This window comes from Elephas maximus, chromosome 4, assembly GCF_024166365.1.
Source record: "Elephas maximus indicus isolate mEleMax1 chromosome 4, mEleMax1 primary haplotype, whole genome shotgun sequence".
Taxonomy (NCBI): Eukaryota; Metazoa; Chordata; class Mammalia; order Proboscidea; family Elephantidae; genus Elephas; species Elephas maximus.
The window spans coordinates 129,702,642-129,722,762 of record NC_064822.1 but is presented as its reverse complement, the minus strand read 5'-3'; the positions used below and the strand labels follow the sequence as shown (position 1 = coordinate 129,722,762).

At 40.8% G+C, this 20,121-nt stretch overlaps 2 protein-coding genes across 14 annotated transcripts in view; one reads left to right on the top strand and one right to left on the bottom strand.

Moving 5' to 3' along the window:
• Positions 1–20,121, bottom strand: part of MDM2 (MDM2 proto-oncogene) — a 126,462-nt gene that overhangs the window by 20,647 nt on the left and 85,694 nt on the right. For 7 of the 10 annotated variants that reach the window (XR_007517264.1, XR_007517265.1, XR_007517270.1 and 4 more), the window contains 4 exons: positions 17,454–17,523; positions 8,900–8,997; positions 6,912–6,955; positions 6,079–6,236 (listed from right to left, as the gene is read on the bottom strand). The gene's annotated coding sequence lies outside the window, so the exon portion shown is untranslated. Of the gene's footprint in view, positions 1–1,555; positions 1,673–6,078; positions 6,237–6,911; positions 6,956–8,899; positions 8,998–17,453; positions 17,524–20,121 lie in introns of all 10 variants that reach the window. The other 3 variants (XR_007517266.1, XR_007517267.1, XR_007517268.1) reach the window with 3 other exon arrangements.
• The window catches only part of CPM (carboxypeptidase M), a 113,366-nt gene that overhangs the window by 64,215 nt on the left and 29,030 nt on the right, over positions 1–20,121 (top strand). For all 4 annotated transcript variants that reach the window (XM_049883843.1, XM_049883846.1, XM_049883845.1 and 1 more), the window contains one exon: positions 14,882–14,979. In XM_049883843.1, the coding sequence (XP_049739800.1) occupies positions 14,882–14,979 (98 nt within the window). The remainder of the gene's footprint in view (positions 1–14,881; positions 14,980–20,121) is intronic.

Genomic DNA, 20,121 nt, shown 5'->3' with positions numbered 1-20,121 from the left:
TGTGTTCTGGTTGTTCCATTTCCAGTACTGAAGTTTCCCTGCCCCCTTATCTTCTCATCTTTGCTTTGGATTAAATGTTGACCTTTTGGACTCATAGATTTTTTTTTTTTTTTTTAGTAGAATACCGATTTAACAGGTCATATCCTTTATTTTGTGTGTCACTCTGCTTTTCTGCTAAAAGGTAATCTCAGGAGAGACTTTGAGGTTTAAAGAGCATCTCAGGGCAATAGCCTCGGGAAGTCCTCTGGTCCACTTAGTCTGGCCTTTTTTAAGAATTTGGGTTTTGTTCTACTTTTTCTCACATTCTATCCAATATCATCTATTGTGACCCCGGCCTAACGGTCAGTGGCGGTCACTGGGCACCATCTAGTTCTTATCTCAGGGTAGTTGAGGTCATGGCTGGTGTAGGATGTCAGCCTTGTAGACTTGTTTCTTTTCTGAGATTTTGGTTACTGTCTTACGCTTTAGCTCGTGATGAGTAGAGGCCATAATTATATCTTAGTTGGCTGCTCCCAAGGTTTTAAGACTCCAGATGCTACTCACTTCACTAGAATAAAGAACACGAACTTTATGAACTATATTATGCCAATTGACTGAGTTGTCCCATGCAACTATGGTCCTAAGCTTTCAAACCTAGAAAACCAATTTCGGAACATGTTTGGTAATGGCTGAGGAAGTATCTATAGTTGTATCTTCAGTGAATATATGTGTCTGCACACATGTACTATATTTATACACACACATAGGTACTTCTGTCTCTTCTCACATATGTGTACCCTTGTACCTACCCATATACATATATGCCTAAATCCATCCATATGTAATTCTAGAGTGACTTTTTGGTCTTTGTTGGAGTGGTTGCCATCTTATATATGTCAAATTCTTTACTATAGGCATCCTTTCCTCATGAGCACTTCTTGGTGACATTTACTGTGCTCACTACACCTACATTGAGTGTCACTTTTCAGGGCATGACTTTTACCTTTACCTTTTTAAGCCTCTCCCTGCCTCGGCTTTTTATTTTGAGAAAAAAATTCAAACCTATAAAAAAGTTGGGAAAATAATAAATACCCATGTGTTTTTCATTAGATCCACCAATTGTTAATATGTTGTCACATTTGCTTCATCTCTCTCATGAACTCTATCTACAGATTTTGCCGAACCATTAGAAATGATAAATAGCATGCCATGTCATCCTTAAATACCACTTCAGCATGACGTGCTAAGAATGACTTTCTCCTACCTAAGCATATACATCATTATCTAAGAAAAATAATAACTCCATAATATCAGTGTACTCCATTTTTAAAGTTCTCTAATAGTCCCAAGAATGTCTTTTGTTTTTAATAGTCCCAAGAATGTCTTTTATAGCTTTTTTTCTCCCAGAATCCAATTGAGGCTCACATATTACATTCAGTGTTATGCCTCTTTAGACTCTTAATCTGTTACAGTCCTGCTGCCTTTTCTTGACATTAACTGATTCATATTGAACCCATTTTATGTCACTGACAAATTCCTAATGAACCAATTCCTTATCCACGAGTTCTTGGCTTACCCTCTTACAATGATGAGCTGAAGTTTCCCCATGACAGAGCCAGACTGGAAATTCTTCACATGGCTTCCAGCATCATCATCCTTGAGATAGTTAAAATCTATGCGATGGCCTCAATTACTTTGGCAACAGACCATGTAACAAAATATTGTGAAAGATGTGTTTATGATTAGTAATTCAATACAACTGGCAGAAGTGACTTGCTTCCTGCCCTGCCCTCATGGCTACGTGTGTGTGCTGCTTCCAGGTTCAGTACTGCCCTCAAGCATTTTGTATGGATTTCTGAATGAGATCCAGTCCTTGGACTTAGAAATTAAAGTTCACCTGATACAGGTGGTATGCAAGTTTGTGATGGTTTTGTTCTAATAGGTTTTGAAGGACATGCTCTCACAAGATAGCCCCTTCCACTTTCTGAATCCACACCAAAGCTTTTAAAACTTCAGCGGGTATTGATCTACCTGAATGAACCTGTAGATCTAGAACGTCATTTCTGTTGACAGTCGGCATAAGGTTATCTGTCCATACGTTATGGGTACTGTTTATGTTAGAAATTTTCCTTTAATCATCCTGATGCTATGTCATCTGCTAGGACACATAATTTGTCATCAGCTAATTCTGTGCACTTGAGGCTCTCAAACAAACATGTGCTTATTATCTGCCAGGCACTATTTTTAAAGCTTGTCAGGATTAAATGAGATACCACAAGAACCCCATGAGGTGCAGGTACCATTTATCCCATAACAAAGATGAGAAAACTAACTCATCAGAGAGATTAAGCATATTGCTTAGTCCACATGGCTCGTGGGTAATAAGTGGCAGAGCTAGGCTTTAAACCCTGGCAGTTTCATTCTAGTCCCTGCGTACTTCATCATTATATACAGGGCCACTAAAGAGATACTGCCTATCATCTAAGAAATCTCAAAATGCTGTTTTGAGGCAGGTGGTGTGCCACTGAAATATTGATTTTGATATCCTTAATAAACTATCAAGGAGCCCTGGTGGCACAATGGTTAAAAACACGTCTGCTCAGAAAGGGCCACATAAACCAGAGACGCCGTCAGCCTGAGACCAGAAGAACTAGATGGTGCCCGGCTACAACCGATGACTGCCCTGACAGGGAACACAACAGAGAACCCCTGAGGGAGCAGGAGAGCAGTGGGATGTAGATCCCAAATTACTGTAAAAAGACCAGACTTAATGGTCTGACTGAGACTAGAAGGACCCCAGAGGTCATGGTCCCCAGACCTTCTGTTAGCCCAAGACAGGAACCATTCCCAAAGCCAACTCTTTAGACAGGTATTGGACTGGACTGTGGGATAGAAAATGATACTGGTGAAGAGTGGGCTCTTGGATCAAGTAGAAACATGAGACTATGTGGGCAGCTCCTGTCTGGAGAAGAGATGAGAGGGCAGAGGGGGTCAGAAGCTAGCTGAATGAACATGAAAATAGAGAGTGGAGGGAAGGATTGTGCTGTCTCCTTAGAGGGAGAGCAACTAGGAGTATATAAGAAAGGTGTATATAAGTTTTTGTATGAGAGACTGACTTGGTTTGTAAACTTTCACTTAAAGCAGAATAAAAATTTAATAAGAAAGAAAGAAAAAAAAAGAATACATCTGCTAACCAGTTGGCAGTTCAAACCCACTCAGCAGCTCCTCAGGAGAAAGACCTGGCAATCTGCTCCTGTAAAGGTTAAACCAAAACCCATTGCCCTTGAATCAATTCCAACTCATAGCAACCCTATAGGACAGAGTAGAACAGTCCCATAGGGTTTCCAAAGCTGTAATCTTTACTCAAGAAGACTGCCACATCTTTCTCCTGCAGAGCGGTTGATAGGTTTCAACCAGAACCTTCAGGTTAGCAGCCAAGCGCATAATCACTGTGCCACCAGGGCTCCTTCCATAAAGATCCCAGCCTATGGGGCAGCTCTCCTCTCTCACATGGGGTCACTATGAGTTGAAAATCAACTTGAAGGCACCTAACAACAACAACAATAACTAAACTATTGACCCATATGTGAGATTTAAATCTCAGAACGGTGGTAGTGAGAAGCCTATCATTGTTAATCCCGCAAATTCACCTAATGTCCTAGTTTTAGGTCAAGCTTGGTCCTTGTAGTGACCTCGTTTTGGCAACTTCGGGGCTTCTCCTCCTATCAAGAGCTCAGCATCCTTCTGTGTGAACTATGGTTTGCGCCACTTTAGAATGAAAGCCTTTTAAGATACAAACTCAAGGAGTAGGATTACTTACAGGAAAGTCTTTGTTCCCCACTGTAGCTTATGGGGAAACTTGTAAATTAATTGCCATTATCCCTTGCCACTAAAAGATGAGTTCTTGTGCTAGCAATAAATAGGGAATAAGGATAAGCAGATCTCCAACAAATGGTGTTTAGAAAATTTGGTCCTTTTCAGAGCTCACCTAAAATGGCACCTTGTAGACTAGTCACAGACTTCTCCATCAATACTGGAAAACAACTCCAATTTGATCCATTTTTGGATCTTGATTTACCTCATCATAAGTTATAGCTGTATGACACCTACCTCATAAGAAATAAAAAAACCAATGGGGTGCAAAGAACCCAAACGTCAACACTGAACCGGAATGCCCTGATTACCATAAAGAAGAAACTTCAGGTGGGCAATCAATGTATAGTTCTAGCTGTAATTATTGCATCTTTTAAAATAACATTTAAAAAATCTCTTTAAGTACTTATGTGTAATAGTACTCAACTTGACCTATTATTATTGCTGCTCTTTGAAAAGATGAGCTATCTGATTGTGTTTAGCCTGTCTCCCAAGGGACCAAAAAGGGAAGCTCTCGGCTTTTTATAGTATGAGGCCTCTAGAGGTTTTCACTTTGGGGATTTAAAAACAAATTTCTCATCTCTATATTTAAAAAAGACTAGAAGAGAGCAGAGAAAAATTACAATGGCTAGTTTTAAAAACTCAATTTTTTAAAACTTCTTATAATTTGATTATTTATAGTTGAAAATTAAAATTTTTAGAGGAAGAGGAACAAATTCATCAACCTCTGACCTGGGAATGGAGTGGGAGGAATAGAGAAGGCAGGGCTTTGGGAGCAGGAAGGTGGAAGAATTTCCTACCATCTTCCTGTTTTGGTTTATGGTTGGTAATTAATGAGACAAGCTACTCTGCTTTTCTGGGAATCTTGACCATCTTGAAATCAGAAAAGAAAATTTACTCCTACCCAATGCATCTTCAGGTTTTTCCTTTCCTTTTTTTTTCAATTAATAAAGGAAATATTTCTAGGCCATCAGAAAAATTCCTGATTCATAAATTGAAATCCCAAACCTGTCTCTGTTGACTTGTTCAGAAGTAGTGAAATGGAACCTAAAATCTACATTCCTCTGGTATCATTTGGGCACATTAGTTGCGTGAGGAACAAATGCGTAAGCAAATGAAACTCCATCTCCTCATACTTGGTTTGAATCTTGGTGATGGAGATTCTCCAAGAAGGTTAATCTACTCTGGAATTGATCTAGAAAATTGGGTCCCATTCAGGGCCCACCCAGGATGGCACCCTGTAGACTAGTTACAGACTGGAAAACAGCTCCATCTGATCTTTGGACTGGGGTGACCCTGGCTTCAACTGGACTTCCTCAGGTTTATTTGTTAATTTATCCAGTCATCCCCTCACTGAGCAACCCTTCATTGATCCTTTACTATGTATGGGCCACGGACTATACTAGATCCTGCAAGCACAGAGAAATACAATCCCTTGCCTACAGGAAAACCTGTGGTTTCAATAAGTGTTATGAGAGGAATTGCAGAGGTACTATGAGAGGGAAAGGAGAGTCTAACCGAGGCTAGGAAGGGATAGTGCTGAGGAGAAGCGTAAGCGTAAGTTTTGGGGTGGGAGGGGCCTTTTCGGTTGAGCCTGGAAAAGGCAAGTAGAAGCTGGCCACTTGGATCAGGTGGGCTATGGACTATCCATGCAGAAGAAAGAGTGGCATTAAAGGTGTGGTGGCTGATGGTTGGCTCTTTTGGGAACTCCTGTAAGAATAGCTAGAGTCTGCTGTATGGAATTGTGGTGGAGGCTTGGGGGCAGGAAAGGGCCAGATCATGAGAGGCTTGGTGTGCCACGCTGAAGGGCTTAGGTTTTATCTTAAAGCCATGGGGGCCATTGAAGGATAAGCAGTGGAGTGATGTTATCTGATTCATATTTGATTAATTCCCACCCCTCCCCAATAAAGGAAAGTTTGCTATTTTCATACTCCCATTTGGACTTCATTTTTTCAAATGATGACAGTGATGTCGGAAATAGAAAATTAGTGTTTTTCAGGACAGTATAACAGTTAGTGGTTTACATTTGTTTTAACTGCTAAAATGGCCATAAATATTTGTTGAATGAATAAATGAGAAAATGAAAGGTTAAGCCTTTGTACAACGAAGAGGTACCTAAGTTCGTAGCAGGATGTACAAAGGAGTCTGGTCACCTTGGGAAGCTGCACGTAATCTATCAAGGCTGCAGGCCACAGCGCTGCTGCTGCCTTCCGCTTGGTCTCATACCTGTGGGTTAGCTGAAGCCTCTGCTGTCTAGTTCCTGATTCCCAGCTCCAGGCAGGCTTGTGTGTTCCGGCAAGTTACTGGACTACCACTTGTCTGCAGCTGGGTTTGAAGGCGTCCTTGAAGAGCTCCCTCTCTCACTCTGGTTGAGATTACCGCAACTAAGGAGTTGACCACAAAGGAGCTCTGTTAGTGCAGTGGTTAAGTGCTCGGCTGCTAACTGAAAGGTTGGCAGTTTGAACCCACCAACGCTCTGCAGGAAAAAGATGCGGCAGTCAACTTCTGTAAAGATTACAGCCTTGGGAAGCCTGTCTGTGGGCGTTTCTGCTCTATCCTTTAGGGTCGCTGTGAGTTGGAGCTGACTCTGCGGCAACAGGTAGCTTACCACACGGCAATTATTTAAGTCTTTTTATGATCCTTTTTCCTCTATGCATGCCAAACTTTGCACTACTAGACTTCAGAGCATCACTTCAGCTGTGAAATTTTGTCTGTCCACATACAAATACTGTTTGATGGTGCAGGCAGATATGAGATTGCCGGGAAAAAATTCTGGGAGATAGACTTTGTCAGTGATGTCTTACTCTGGTATTCCTTCTTAATGCAATTACTTCAATGTGTTTTATTATGGATTTATTGGGAGTCCACTATCAAACAGATAGTGTTTATATGTGTGACACCTGCTAGTGCTATAAAAACAAAAGTGTGCAACATATTCAGAAGTTGATGACTTGGACTGAGACTTAAGAAGTACACGTAAGAATATTATTTACAAAAGCTTGTGTATAACTTGTGCCAGATGAGTAGTTTTAAAAGCAAAGTTTCTAAACTTTCCTTACCTCGGGTCACCTCCACAAAATATTAGGATCCTGGGAACCCCTGTCTGAAAAAAACACTGGAATTAGCAGTAATTATAATGAACATTCAGTGAGGGGAAAGATAATTTTGAATTGGATTAGTTACCAAAAGTGTATCAGAATGGCCAAAAGGTGGAAACAACCCAAATGCCTGTCGTGGATTGAATTTTGTCAGCCAAAAAATGTGTGTATCAATTTGTCTGGGTCATGATTCCTGGTATCCTGTGATCTTCCTATATGTTATAAATCCTGCCTCTTTGATGTTAATGTGGGAAGATGGGTAGCAGTTGTGTTAGTGAGGCTGAACTCAGCCTACAGGATTGGATCGTGTCTTGAGGCAATCTCTTGAGGTATAAAAGAAAGAAGCCAGCAGAGAGACAGGGGGACCTCATACCACCAAGAAAGCAGTGCCAGGAGCTGAGTGCATCCTTTGGACCCGGCTCCCTGCGTGAAGATGCTCCTAGTCCCGGGAAAGATTGATGAAAAAGCCGACAGAGAGAGAAAGTCCTCCTCTAGAGCTGACATCCTAAATTTGGACTTTAAGCTACTTTACTGTGAGAAAATAAACTTCTCTTTGTTAAAGCCACCCACGTGTTGTATTTCTGTTATAGCAGCACTAGGTAACTAAAACAATGCCTATCAACAGATAAATAGATAAACAAAATGTGGTACATACATACAATGGAATACTACTCAGCCAGTGGGAGAAATGAAGTCTTGATACGTGCTACAATATGCATGGAGCTTAAAGGCATTATGCTGAGTGAAATAAGCCAATCACAAAAGGAAAAATAGTATATGACCTCACTTATATAAAAAGACAAGAAACGGCAAATGTACAGAGACCAAAGTTTATTTGTGGTTACCAGGGGTGGAAAGGAGGGGGGGAAAGGGGGATTAACAGTGATGGAAAAATCGCATTAAGTGAGGGTTGCACAGCCAATTGTTGCAATCGCTGTCAATAAGTTGTACACCTGTAAAAAGGTGAATTGGCAAAAGTTTTGTGATAGATATATTTACAACAACAACCAAAAAAAAAAAAAAAAAAGACTAGCTGCTGAGGCTGCTTATGTACCACCAGACACCTCCTGGGATTTGGTTCCATGGTTTGGAGATTAGGGTCATGGTTTCATGGGACATCCCAGTTAAACTGGCCAAATAATGTATTTAGTGCTTCTGTTCTACCTCTTACTTCATTGTATAGTGCCTGGGGTTTTAAAAGCTTGCAAGCGGCCATCCAAGGCACAATTGGTCTCTATTCACCTGGAACAACAGAGGAAGAAGGAGAGTCAGAAAGAGGAGGATATGGAAGGTGCAGCTAATTGCCTCCATGAACAGCTGTCTCCTTTGCCATGAGACCAGAAGAACTGGATGGTGCCCAACTCCCATTACTGAACATTTTGACCAGAGATTCCGTGGAAGAATCCTGATCAAAAGGGGGAAGATGTAGGACAGAATTTGAAATTTTCATGGACTCTAGACTTTCTGGAGCCATGGAGGGTGGATGAACCCCTGAAACTATTGCCCTGAACCAAAAAATATCCTCTGAGGTCTTCTTAAAACTGAACAATAGTTTAGCTTAACTAGTAAAAAAATCTCTGCCTTGAGCATTATGCTTTTTTAAGAACTATGTGTATGGGATCAAATTGATAACAGCAACTGGAAAGATTGGATGTGAACCTTAGGGGGCAGTGATTTTACATTAAGGAAGGAGGAACAACTCAGAAAAGGAGGGTGCGAATAGTTGTGCAACTTGAAGAATGTAATCAGTGTCACTAAATGGTACTTGTAGAAACTGTTGAATTGGTATAGGTTTTGCTATATATATTCTCAATAACAACAACAAAATAAATAAAATTTGAAGGAAAAAGTGTATCAGACTGGGTAGGCTTGATTATGCTGCAGAAGTAGAAGACCTCCAAAATCTCAGCGTATTATAACCATAAAATAAAGGCTTATGTCTCACTCACATTGTATGTCCATTGTTGGTTAGCTGTGACTCTGTTCCTTAATATCTTCCTTCCATGACACAAGCTGACAGAGCAGCCTCGATCAAAACCTTGCCTGTCTGTGACAGAGGGAAAAGAATTGGTGAACCATGCTTTGGCTCTTGAAGCTTCTGTCCAGAGTTACAGATGTCATTTCTACCCACATTCCATTGGCCAGAGCAAGTCACATGACCACACCTAAGTTTAACACGGCACTGAATATTGGATATCACCTTGAGAACTAAGGTGCACCTGACCCAAACCATGGTATTTTAAGTTACTTCATAAGCATGTGAAAGCTGGATAATGAATAAGGAGGACTAAAGAAGAATTCCCCCACATGTCTGTCAGTTTGTCCTACTGTGGGGGCTTGCATGTTGCTGTGATGCTGGAAGCTATGCCACCATTATTCAAATACCAGCAGGGTCACCCATGGAGGACAGGTTTCAGCTGAGCTTCCAGACTAAGACAGACTAGGAAGAAGCAGTCTACTTCTGAAAGGAATTAGCTAGTGAAAACCTTAGGGATAGCAGCAGAACATTGCCTCATATTGTGCCGGAAGATGAGCCCCCCAGGTTGGAAGGCACTCAAAAGATGACTGGGGGAAGAGCTGCCTCCTCAAAGTAGAGTCAACCTTAATGACGTGGATGGAGTAAAGCTTTCGGTACCTTCATTTGTTGAGTCGGAATCGACTCGACGGCAGTGGGTTTTTGGAATCCGAAAGTTGGAAATGAAGAAGGATCAGTAATTAGAAAATATGGTCTTGGCGATAGAAACAATGCTGGAAATTGAATGATAGAATTTTGCAAGACCAACTACTGCTTCATTGCAAATACCTTTTTCATCAACATAAATGGCGACTATACACATGGACCTCACCAGATGGAACACACAGAAATCAAATCGACTACATCTGTGGAAAGAGACAATGGAAAAGTTCTATATCATCAGTCAGAACAAGGCCAGGAGCTGACTGTGGAACAGACCATCAATTACCCATAGGCAAGTTAAAGCTGAAACTGAAGAAAATCAGAAAAAGGCCACAAGAGCCAAAATACAACCTTGAGTATATCCCACCTGAATTAAGAGACCATCTCAAGAATAGATTTGACACACTGAACATTAATTACTAAAGATGAGATGAATTGTTGAATGACATCGAGGACGTCATACATGAAGAAAGCAAGAGGTCACTGAAAAGACAGGAAAGAAAGAAAAGACCAAGATGGGTATCAGAGGAGACTGTGAAACTTGCTCTCGAACATCAAGCAGCTAAAGCAAAAGGAAGAAATGAAGTAAAAGAACTGAAAAGAAGATTTCAAAGGGCAGCTCGAGAAGGAAAAGTAAAGTATTATAATGACGTGCAAAGATTTGGAGATAAAAAACCAAAAGGGAAGAACACGCTCGGCGTTTCTCAAGCTGAAAGAACTGAAAAAAAATTCAAGCCTTGAGTTGCAATAGTGAAGAATTCTACTGGGAAAATATTAAACAACGCAGGAAGCATCAAAAGAAGATGGAAGGAATACACAGAGTCATTATACCAAAAAGAATTAGTCGTTCAGCCATTCCAAGAGCTGGCATGAGATCAGGAACCGATGGTACTGAAGGAAGAAGTCCAAGCTGCTCTGAAGGCATTGGCGAAAAACAAGGCTCCAGGAATTGATGGAATATCAATTGAGATGTTTCAACAAACAGATGCAGCGCTGGAAGTGCTCACTCATCTATGCCAAGAAATATGGAAGACAGCTTCCTGGCCAACTGACTGGAAGAGATCCATATTTATGCCTATTCCCAAGAAAGGTGATCCAACCGAATGTGGAAATTATAGAACAATATCATTAATATCACACGCAAGCAAAATTTTGCTGAAGATCATTCAAAACCGGCTACAGCAGTATATTAACAGGGAATTGCCAGAAATTCAGCCTGGTTTCAGAAGAGGACGTGGAGCCAGGGATATCATTGCTGATGTCAGTTGGATCCTGGCTGAAAGCAGAGAATACCAGAAGGATGTTTACCTGTGTTTTATTGACTATGCAAAGGCATTCGGCTGTGTGGATCATAACAAACTGTGGATAACATTGTTAAGAATGCGAATTCCAAAACACTTAATTGTGCTCATGAGGAACCTGTACATAGATCAAGAGTCAGTTGTTCGGATAGAACAAGGGGATACTGATTGGTTTAAAGTCAGGAAAGGTGTGCGTCAGGGTTGTATTCTTTCACTGTATCTATTCCATCTGTATGCTGAGCAAATAATCCGAGAAGCTGGACTACATGAAGAAAAACGGGGCATCAGGATTGGAGGAAGACTCATTAACAACCTGCGTTGTACAAATGACACAACCTTGCCTGCTGAAGGTGAAGAGGACTTGAAGTACTTACTGATGAAGATCAGAAACCACAACCTTCAGTATGGATTGCACCTCAGCATAAAGAAAACAAATTCTCACAACTGGACCAATAAGCAACATCATGATGAATGGAGAAAAGATCGAAGTTGTCAAGGATTTCATTTTACTTGGATCCACAATCAATAGCCATGGAAGTAGCAGTCAAGAAATCAAAAGACATATTGGATTGGGCAAATCTGCTGCAAAGGACCTCTTTAAAGTGTTGAGAAGCAAAGATGTCACCTTGAAGACTAAGGTGTGCCTGGCCCAAGCCATGGTATTTTCAATCGCATCATATGCATGTGAAAGCTGGACAATGAATGAGGAAGACTGAAGAAGAATTGACACCTTTGAATTGTGGTGTTGGCAAAGAATATTGAATATATCCTGGACTTCCAAAAGAACGAACAAACTGTCTCGGAAGAAGTACAACCAGAATGCTTCTTAGAAGCAAGGATGGCGAGACTGCCTGTTACATACTTCGGGCATTTTGTCAGGAGGGCTCAGTCCCTGGAGAAGGACATCATGCTTGGCAAAGTACAGGGTCAGTAGAAAAGAGGAAGACCCTCAACGAGGTGGATTGACACAGTGGCTGAAACAATGGGCTCAAGCATAACAACGATTGTAAGGATGGCTCAGGACCAGGCAGTGTTCGTTCTGTTGTGCATGGGGCCCCTGTGAGTCAGAACCACCTAGATGGCACCTAACAACAACAAAGAAGAATTAGTGCCTTTGAATTATGGTGTTGGCAAAGAACATTGAACATACAATAGACTGCCAGACGAACAAACAATTCTGTCTCGGAAGAAGTACAGCCAGAATGCACCGTAGAAGCGAGGATGGCGAGACTTCATGTCACGTACTTTGGGCATGTTATCAGGAGGGGCCAGTCCCTGGAGGAAGACATCATGCTCGGTAAAGTAAATAGTTTGTCCTTTGTGCGTTTATTCTGGTCTGGGCCAGAGATAGCCAGTATCAGTTGGGGAGAGTGGTTAAAACCCTTCAAGAGGCCTGTCATTCCAAAAGGATTACATGTACCTCCCGCATCTATTGGTTCATTTTCATTCTCAGACTTTGTGCCATTGAGGTCGAGCAAGGTAAGTTTCTCATCTTGCAGTTCACTTAAGGGCCATTTGTGCTAAAACTGGGATTGGATTACCCGTCAAAGTACCTCTTCACTTAGGTTTTATCTGTTTGAATTCCCTCATTCCTTCAACCAAATAATATTGGATATCCAAGTCACATCAGGTTTTCTGTTGTCTTATGCTATCCCTTATGTAATAGGCCAGCTGTTGCTGATGCAGGGTTATAAATAAACATTGATAAGTGTTATGATGAAGATATTGAATTTTTATCTTGCCCATGAGGGGACTATACCATGTTCTGTAGTAATCTGTGAATATTCTAGCTTTAAAAGGATTTATAACTACAGAGAAGAATTCCCCCAGAAGCATACCTAGAGTCAGGTTCAACAGCCCATTCAGAAAAAGCTCTTACTTGCTTCCTATGAAAATGATCACTATGTAGAATTGAAGCTCCAGATGACCTGAGAATTGATACCATAAGGGAATGGAGTGTTCTGCTTAATCAAATGGTTCTAGTGGGGCATCAGTAGATGGACTATATTTGTCCACATGGCAAACTTAAATCATCCTTCAGAACCCTTCTCAGATGTATCATCTGTAAAGCTTTTCATGATCCCACTCCTTAGAAAAAGTTAACCATTTCTTCTTTTAGACTGCATCCACAAAAGTACCTTACACACACCTTTATTATTGTATGTATATATATCACACTCTAGTGTAATTATATGTTTATGTGCTGCTAGTCTTCACTGGATCAGCAGCTCATTGGACATAGAGAGTATGACTTATCTGCACAGTTTCATCACCTAGTTCAGTGCTTGGATAGAGCTTTAATCCAAGTGTGTGTGTGTGTGTGTATGGAGAGAGAGCGTGCAACCATCACCAATAAATATATTGGTGATGGTTGCATAACATGGTGAATATAATTGTTACTGAATTGTACAAATGGTTGAAATGGCAAATGTTTTGTTGTATATATTTCACCACAATAAAAATTGAAATGACAAAATATAATAAATGGATATATGAATGAATGAATTAGAATTCTGCGCTGAAGAGATGGCATCAGAAAAACTGCATTTTATCGATGTTTTCTGGGATTCCTGTCATTACTGAATTTCAAGCATAATCCTGTCATGACAAATTTCCCTAAAATATTGTTATAATAAGTTATGAATAAATGTTGATAAAGGCAAGTCCAGTATCTGCTTCTCCCTAGATCCCTCATGGCACCTTAGTCCTCTCTGATTTAAAAAACTAGATCTGAAATTCTCCAGAAACCTACTCAACATTAGTCCATTGTTGTTGTGTGCCTGGAATCAGTTCCGACTCATAGTGACCCTTTTGGTTGCTATTAAATTCCTTTCCTGGGTTCTTAAATTCCACCTAAGTCTTAGATATCACAGATATTTTAACTTTGTATATACACGATAGATATCAAACATACCCCAAACCCTGATTTTAAACTATTAGTATCAAAAAAGCCAATTTTAGAACTGAAAAGGGACTTCTTAATTTTACTAATTAGAAAGCCAAACCTCTTGAGAGACGCACAGTTTTCATTAGTGGAAGGAACACTAGAATTGAAATGGAATTAAACCTCAAATGGACTGGAGTTCAATTCTTGACTCTGGGGCTCAAATCACAGCCTCTCATTGGCCTTGTGATCATAAGCAGTTGACTTAATATTTTCAAAGATCAGTTTTCTCTTTTGTAAAACTTGTTAATAACTTGTAAATTTGGGTGATAATCTTAGTGGGTCATGACAAGGGGTTACCTGAGGTCACATGAACTGCAGTATCAGGAGCAATGCCTGCACGTAGCAAAGCCTCAATGATCTTTATCTCTGCCCTTTCTTCCCCAAATCAACACAGTCTGTGGCAGAGCTCGGACTTTGAAGTTTTCCTTAGGGCATGATTAGGGTGCTTAGGGTTTCCAGTTTACTTGCTAGGACTCAAGGACATCAAAGTGGGTGCTAAGGGATAGTGTCACATAAGTATTTGAATACAAGCTTCAAGATTTCTTCTTTTAAAACAACCTCCCTTCTGAGCTACATGTTTTATTGTTGTTGCTTTTTTTTCCTCCAATTTCCTTGCATTGTAAGCCATGACACGCTCTCAGTCAATCATCAACAGTAACTTTGTGTAATTGTGTGAATTAGCAAGATCATTTCTATAAGATCCTAGAATCTAATCGCAAAGTATATAAACATTTTGGAAAAATAAGATGTAGCCTGATAAGTCTTCAATTAAAAAAATAATAAGTTAGAATATTTACATTAAATTGAAAAGATTTTAGCTGGCAGTAAACTAAGAGCCACTGTAAGCACAGAAGTGTTACTCTCTATGAACTTAAGCCACCATGAGATGACATTAAAGTAATCAGGTGGAAGAAATAGCATCCTTTGTTTCTTAGTCTCATTCTCCCCGGAGTTCATTTGTCATTTTAAGAGACAACTTACTTTTCTCTTTTTCTTCCCTGTAAAGGTAGAAACCTGTGGGTTCTTGTTGTGGGGCGGTTTCCAAAGGAACACAGAATTGGGGTTCCGGAGTTCAAATACGTGGCAAATATGCATGGAGATGAGGTATGTATGTGACTTGAATTTCTGAAGTGTCACCAGAGGAACTTTCCCTCAGGTCTCTTGAGATCTGTGTAAAATGCTAAAGAGGAAGCATGGAGAAGTGTCCAGCATAAATTGTAGCAAAGCTGCCAGGCCTTGAAAGGTGTTCTGTAGGGCCTTCTGCGAGGATTTAAGGAACCAAGTTCCAACAACTATTGCAGGCATTTGGTTTACTTACTGCCCCATGAGGGTAACTTAAGCTTTTTTGGGGGGGTGGGGGGGTGCTAGAAGATCTCTGAACTGTCAACCAAGCTCCTGAACTCCTTCCTTTGATTTTCCCACCTTGAATCAAGGTGACCCAGCAAAGGAGCCATATTATATTCAAACTAAAGACAATCATAAGATCCCAATAGCTATCCAAACTCCTAATATCTGGCTTTTTGGATGCTTTTGTCACTTTCTTTTAATCTAATACTCAGTGTTGTCGATATTCAAATTAATACAGCCAAACGTAGGGTTCTGTCATAGCCACCATTCAACAATAACGTCTTGCCTCTTTTCCAGTTTAGCAGGGATAAACTCTTTTTTACTTGTTTTTTTAATTTAACTATGTTTTACAAAATACTTTTTTACCACTGTCACCTGCCCAGCCATTCTTTTTTTTTTTTATTGTGCTTTAAGTGAAAATTTACAAATCAAGTCAGTCTCTCACACAGAAACTTATATACACCTTGCTACATACTCCCAATTGCTCTCCCCCTAATAAGACAGACAGCCCGCTTCCTCCCTCCACTCTTTTTCTGTCCTTTCTGCCAGCTTCCAACCCCCTCTACCCTCTCATATCTGCCTAGCCATTCTTGTTGGGCAGTTGATGTTCCCTTCTATTTCTCCCCTTACTTCCTCATTTTAAGAATATGACAACCACAGGGCTTTCTGTTTACCAAAACTTTGTACAACTGAACAACAAGTGGGAGGGAAAGATAGTTCCTACTCGTCACAGCAAAGAGAATGTACATAGGAAAATGTTTAACAACTTCTAAAACAAGTTTAACTAAAGTAACGTCAAAGTAGATGCATATTCCAATAAGTGTAACTTACTGACTTCTGAATTTGCAATAGTGTGGGTGGCATGCTCTAATCAAATGCTGAGCTTCCTGTCCTGGCTTAAGGCTCCCCCAAACCCAGGTTCTACAGGATCAGGATCCACCCCTCATGACATACACAGCCTGCCCTTTCCAGGTGCTACCCAACCTGTTCTGCTGAGAGAGGATACTTCCTGCAGCTGGAGTAAAGATGCAAACGTTTGCCCCTAAGTGTGGGTGGGTGCAAGTTCAATCCCCCTGTGACTTTTTTAGCTTTACAGGCTGTTCCTTTAAAAGATTTAACATTGCTAGGAGTCTGACCAAAGTTGGTTTTAATAAAACAACTGTTCGTTACAGACAGCAGCCCAGACTTTCTTTCCCTTTTTCTATCTAGTCTATTGATCAAGGCCCCTTGGAATTCATTTTTAATAAGAGACATATGGCACTCATTGGCTTCCTTCGTTTATGTATTAAATTCCTGACATTTCAGAGGTTGAAGGCTGCTACTCAGAAATTAATCCTCTGAACTAAAACTTCCAGAGATAAACAAGAGTCCTTTCCCTCACTGGTTTGTTCCTTCCCTGTACTTTCCCAAATTTCTGGCATCTTGATCTCTAGGTAGCTGGCATATCCCAGCAAGCCAGGGAAATCCGTGATTTTTTGAGGAATGCTGAGGACTAAGATGAGGCAGGGGAAAAACAGTCCCAATGTGTTTTGGGGTGGGAATCTGAAACACTGTAGCCACTTGTGTGTCTTAGCTGGTAGCAGTGTCTGGGGACTCTATGGGATCACTGAAAAATTTATTATTCTGAATTTCAGCTCTTGTATATTCTGCCCTCCTTATACCACTAGGAGCCGGAGAAAGCGATGATGGCCTAACCCAGGAGCAAAGGAGTCACTCTGAGTAGAGGGTCTAACCACCTTCCTCACCCTTCTTCCTCCCTCAGATCTTTTGGAATTGCCAGAGGATTTTCAAGAACTCCCTGTTAAAAAGCAACATAGCTAGCGTTCTAGGGCCGTGGTTCTTAACTTTGTTCTGGTGCATTCCCAGCTATTCTGGTATAAGCTTTTAACTCTGACCTCTGGGTCTATGGATCTTCTAGAAGTTTATGGACCTCATGTGAAGAATCCTTTGGGGCAGTAGGGAAGTTGGTGATCTCTTCATGGACTTTCAATTTTAGAGAATTCAGAATTTTAGAGCTGAGAGAACCCCTTAAATCCATCCCGCATTTTACAAATAAATAAAACTGAAGCCCAGAGAAGTTGCAACTTTTCTGTAGTCACAGAAAGTCAAGATTTAGACAGTAAATAGATGTAGATTTGCATTTTATATAGAGTTATATTCCAAAAGCAAAGTCAGTTAGGAAGCTCTCATGTTGGAGCTTCAGCTGCCATGTTTAGACGTTGGACGATTACCTTTTTCAGTAAGCCCAGTTAGCTAGATTGTCCTCCAGCTCTGGAACAGAGCACGGTTTCTTCAGCTAAACTGCAAATAAAGAGGTTTAGAATTAGAGGCCACATAGAAAAACCAAACCAAAACAAAACAAAATTTTTCTTTAGACGTATTCAGGAAGGTGAGGTACACTTGTAGGAGAAACCCTTGGAAAGTGAGCCTGCAAGGGATATGTTTGCGTTGAGTAACACAGTGAGCAGAATTGACCACACTATTTAAAAAATGTTCCCTTTCTTTCCTGGACTCCCCCTCAGTGTGTGTGTGTGTGTGTGTGTGTGTGTGTGTCCGTGTCCCACACTTAATACTACAGCTAGGTGACAGTGAGTCCCATTTTACAGAGAAATGAATCTGGGTTTGGTCATAAACTGTCTGAATCCAGAGCCTGAGCACCAAACCTTAACCAACTATGGATTCTGCCTCCTTTTCTCTCCTTGTTATCTGTTATGGATTGAACTGTGTCCCCCAAAAATGTGTATCACCTTGGCTAGACCGTGATTCTCAGCATTATGTGATTGTCTACCATTTTGTCATCTGATATGATTTTCCCAAGCATTGTAAATTCTGCCTCTATAACATTAATGATGCAGGATTAGAGGCACTTCTGTTAATGAGGCAGGACTCAATCTGCAAGATTGGGTTTTGTTTTAAGTCAATCTCTTTTGAGATATAAAAGAGAAGCCAGAAGAGAGATAGGAAGACTTCATACCACCGAGAAAGTAGCACCAGGAGTAGAGCACATCCTTTAGATGTGGGGTTCCTGCACAGAGAAGCTCCTAGACCAAGGGAAGATTGACGACAAGGACCTTCCTCCAGAGCTAACAGAGAGAGAGCCTTTCTCTGAAGCTGGCGCCCTATAGTTGGACTTCTAGCCTACTAGACTGTGAGAGAATAAATTTCTCTTTGTTAAAGCCATCCACTTGTAGCTATAGCAGCACTAGATAACCAAGGCACTGTCTTTGAATTGTTCTTTTGTTTGTTTGTTTGTTTTGGTTTTTATGTGTACATCTATGTTACATCTCAAAATAATTTTTTTTAAGATCGTCATCATCATCCACTGCCGTCGAGTCGATTCTGACTCATAGTGACCCTATAGGACAGAGTAGAACTTCCGCATAAGCTTTCCAAGGAGCGGCTGGTGGATTTGAACTACTGACCTTTTGGTTAACAGCTGAGCTCTTAGCCACTGCGCCATCAGGCTTCAAAAACCACTGGACCACCAGGGCTCCTATAGGGTTGCTATGAGTTGAAATTTACTTAATGGCAATGGGTTTGGGTTTTTTTTTTTTAGGATAGTGTACTAAGAACACTTTTTTAGGACTATGGTAACAAATTATCACAAACTCTGTGGCTTAAAACAACAGAAATTAATTTTCTTACAGTTCTAGAGGCTAGAAATCCAAAGTCAAGGTGTTGGCATGGCCATGCTCCCACTCAAGGCTCTAGGGGAAGATCCTTCCTTGCCTCGTCTAGCTTCTGGTAGCCTCAGGTGTTCCTTGGCTTGTGGCAACATAACTCCAATCTCTGCCTCCGCCCTGTGTGTCCCTCCTCTTTTAATAAAGACACCAGTCATACTGCATTAAGGCCCACCCTACTCCAGTATGACCTTATGTTAACTTCATTTCATCTGCAAAAACCCTATTTCCAAATAAGGTCACATTCACAGGTAGCGGGGGTTGGGACTTCAACATACTTTTGGGGGGACACAATTCAACCCATAACAGATGGATACCCAGTTGTTACAGCACCATTTGATAAAAAGACTTGGGCTTATTCATCATCTAAAAGTGTAACAAGCTCTTGGAGAAAGTAGCACTGAAATAAGCTGCTCCCTTCACCTTACCTCTGTCCCTTTCCTCTCCCTTCTTCCTGCTTCTCCTTGATTTCTGTGGAACCACACTGAGTTGCTAACAAACAGACACCCCATGATGAGGGCTTGTCACCAGATTGTCATGTTGTTTTCAGAAAGCTGGGCAAACATTTCTGAGGTTTTACCTTTCTCTTAAGACCTGCAGGTGTTTTTCTGGTTCATCAGGCCCTTGTTTGCATACACACTGGCATGTTGAATTCTAGAAGGTTCCTGTATTTAATTTATGAATGCTCCCAAAATGCAGCATGTGAAACACCTGAAGTTTAATATGTTTTTAATTGGAAGAAATGATGATAGCACATACCGAATGGGGTTCTCTACCATCCCCTTACTTCACAAATAATCAGATTTCTTGGAGGTGGGATCGTTGTCCTTCCTTTGGATAATTAATTTTTTGGGGGGATTTAGACAGAGCTAATTTTTATTCTAAGGCACCCTGGTAGCACAAATGGTTAAGCATTTGGCTACTAACCAAAAGGTTGATGATTCAAACCCATCCAGCGGCTCTGTGGGAGAACAACCTGGTGATCTAATCCCATAAAGATTATTGTCGTAGTTGCATGCCAGCAAGTTGATTTCAACTCATAGCAACCCTATATGACAGAGTAGAACTGCTCATAGGGTTTCCTAGGCTGTAATCTTTATGGGAGCCGATCACTGGGTCTTTTCTCCAGCAGAGCCACTGGTGGGTTCGATCTGCTGACCTTTGGGTTAGCAATCAAGTGCTTAACTATTGCCCCTGTGGAGCAGTTCTACTCTGTCAC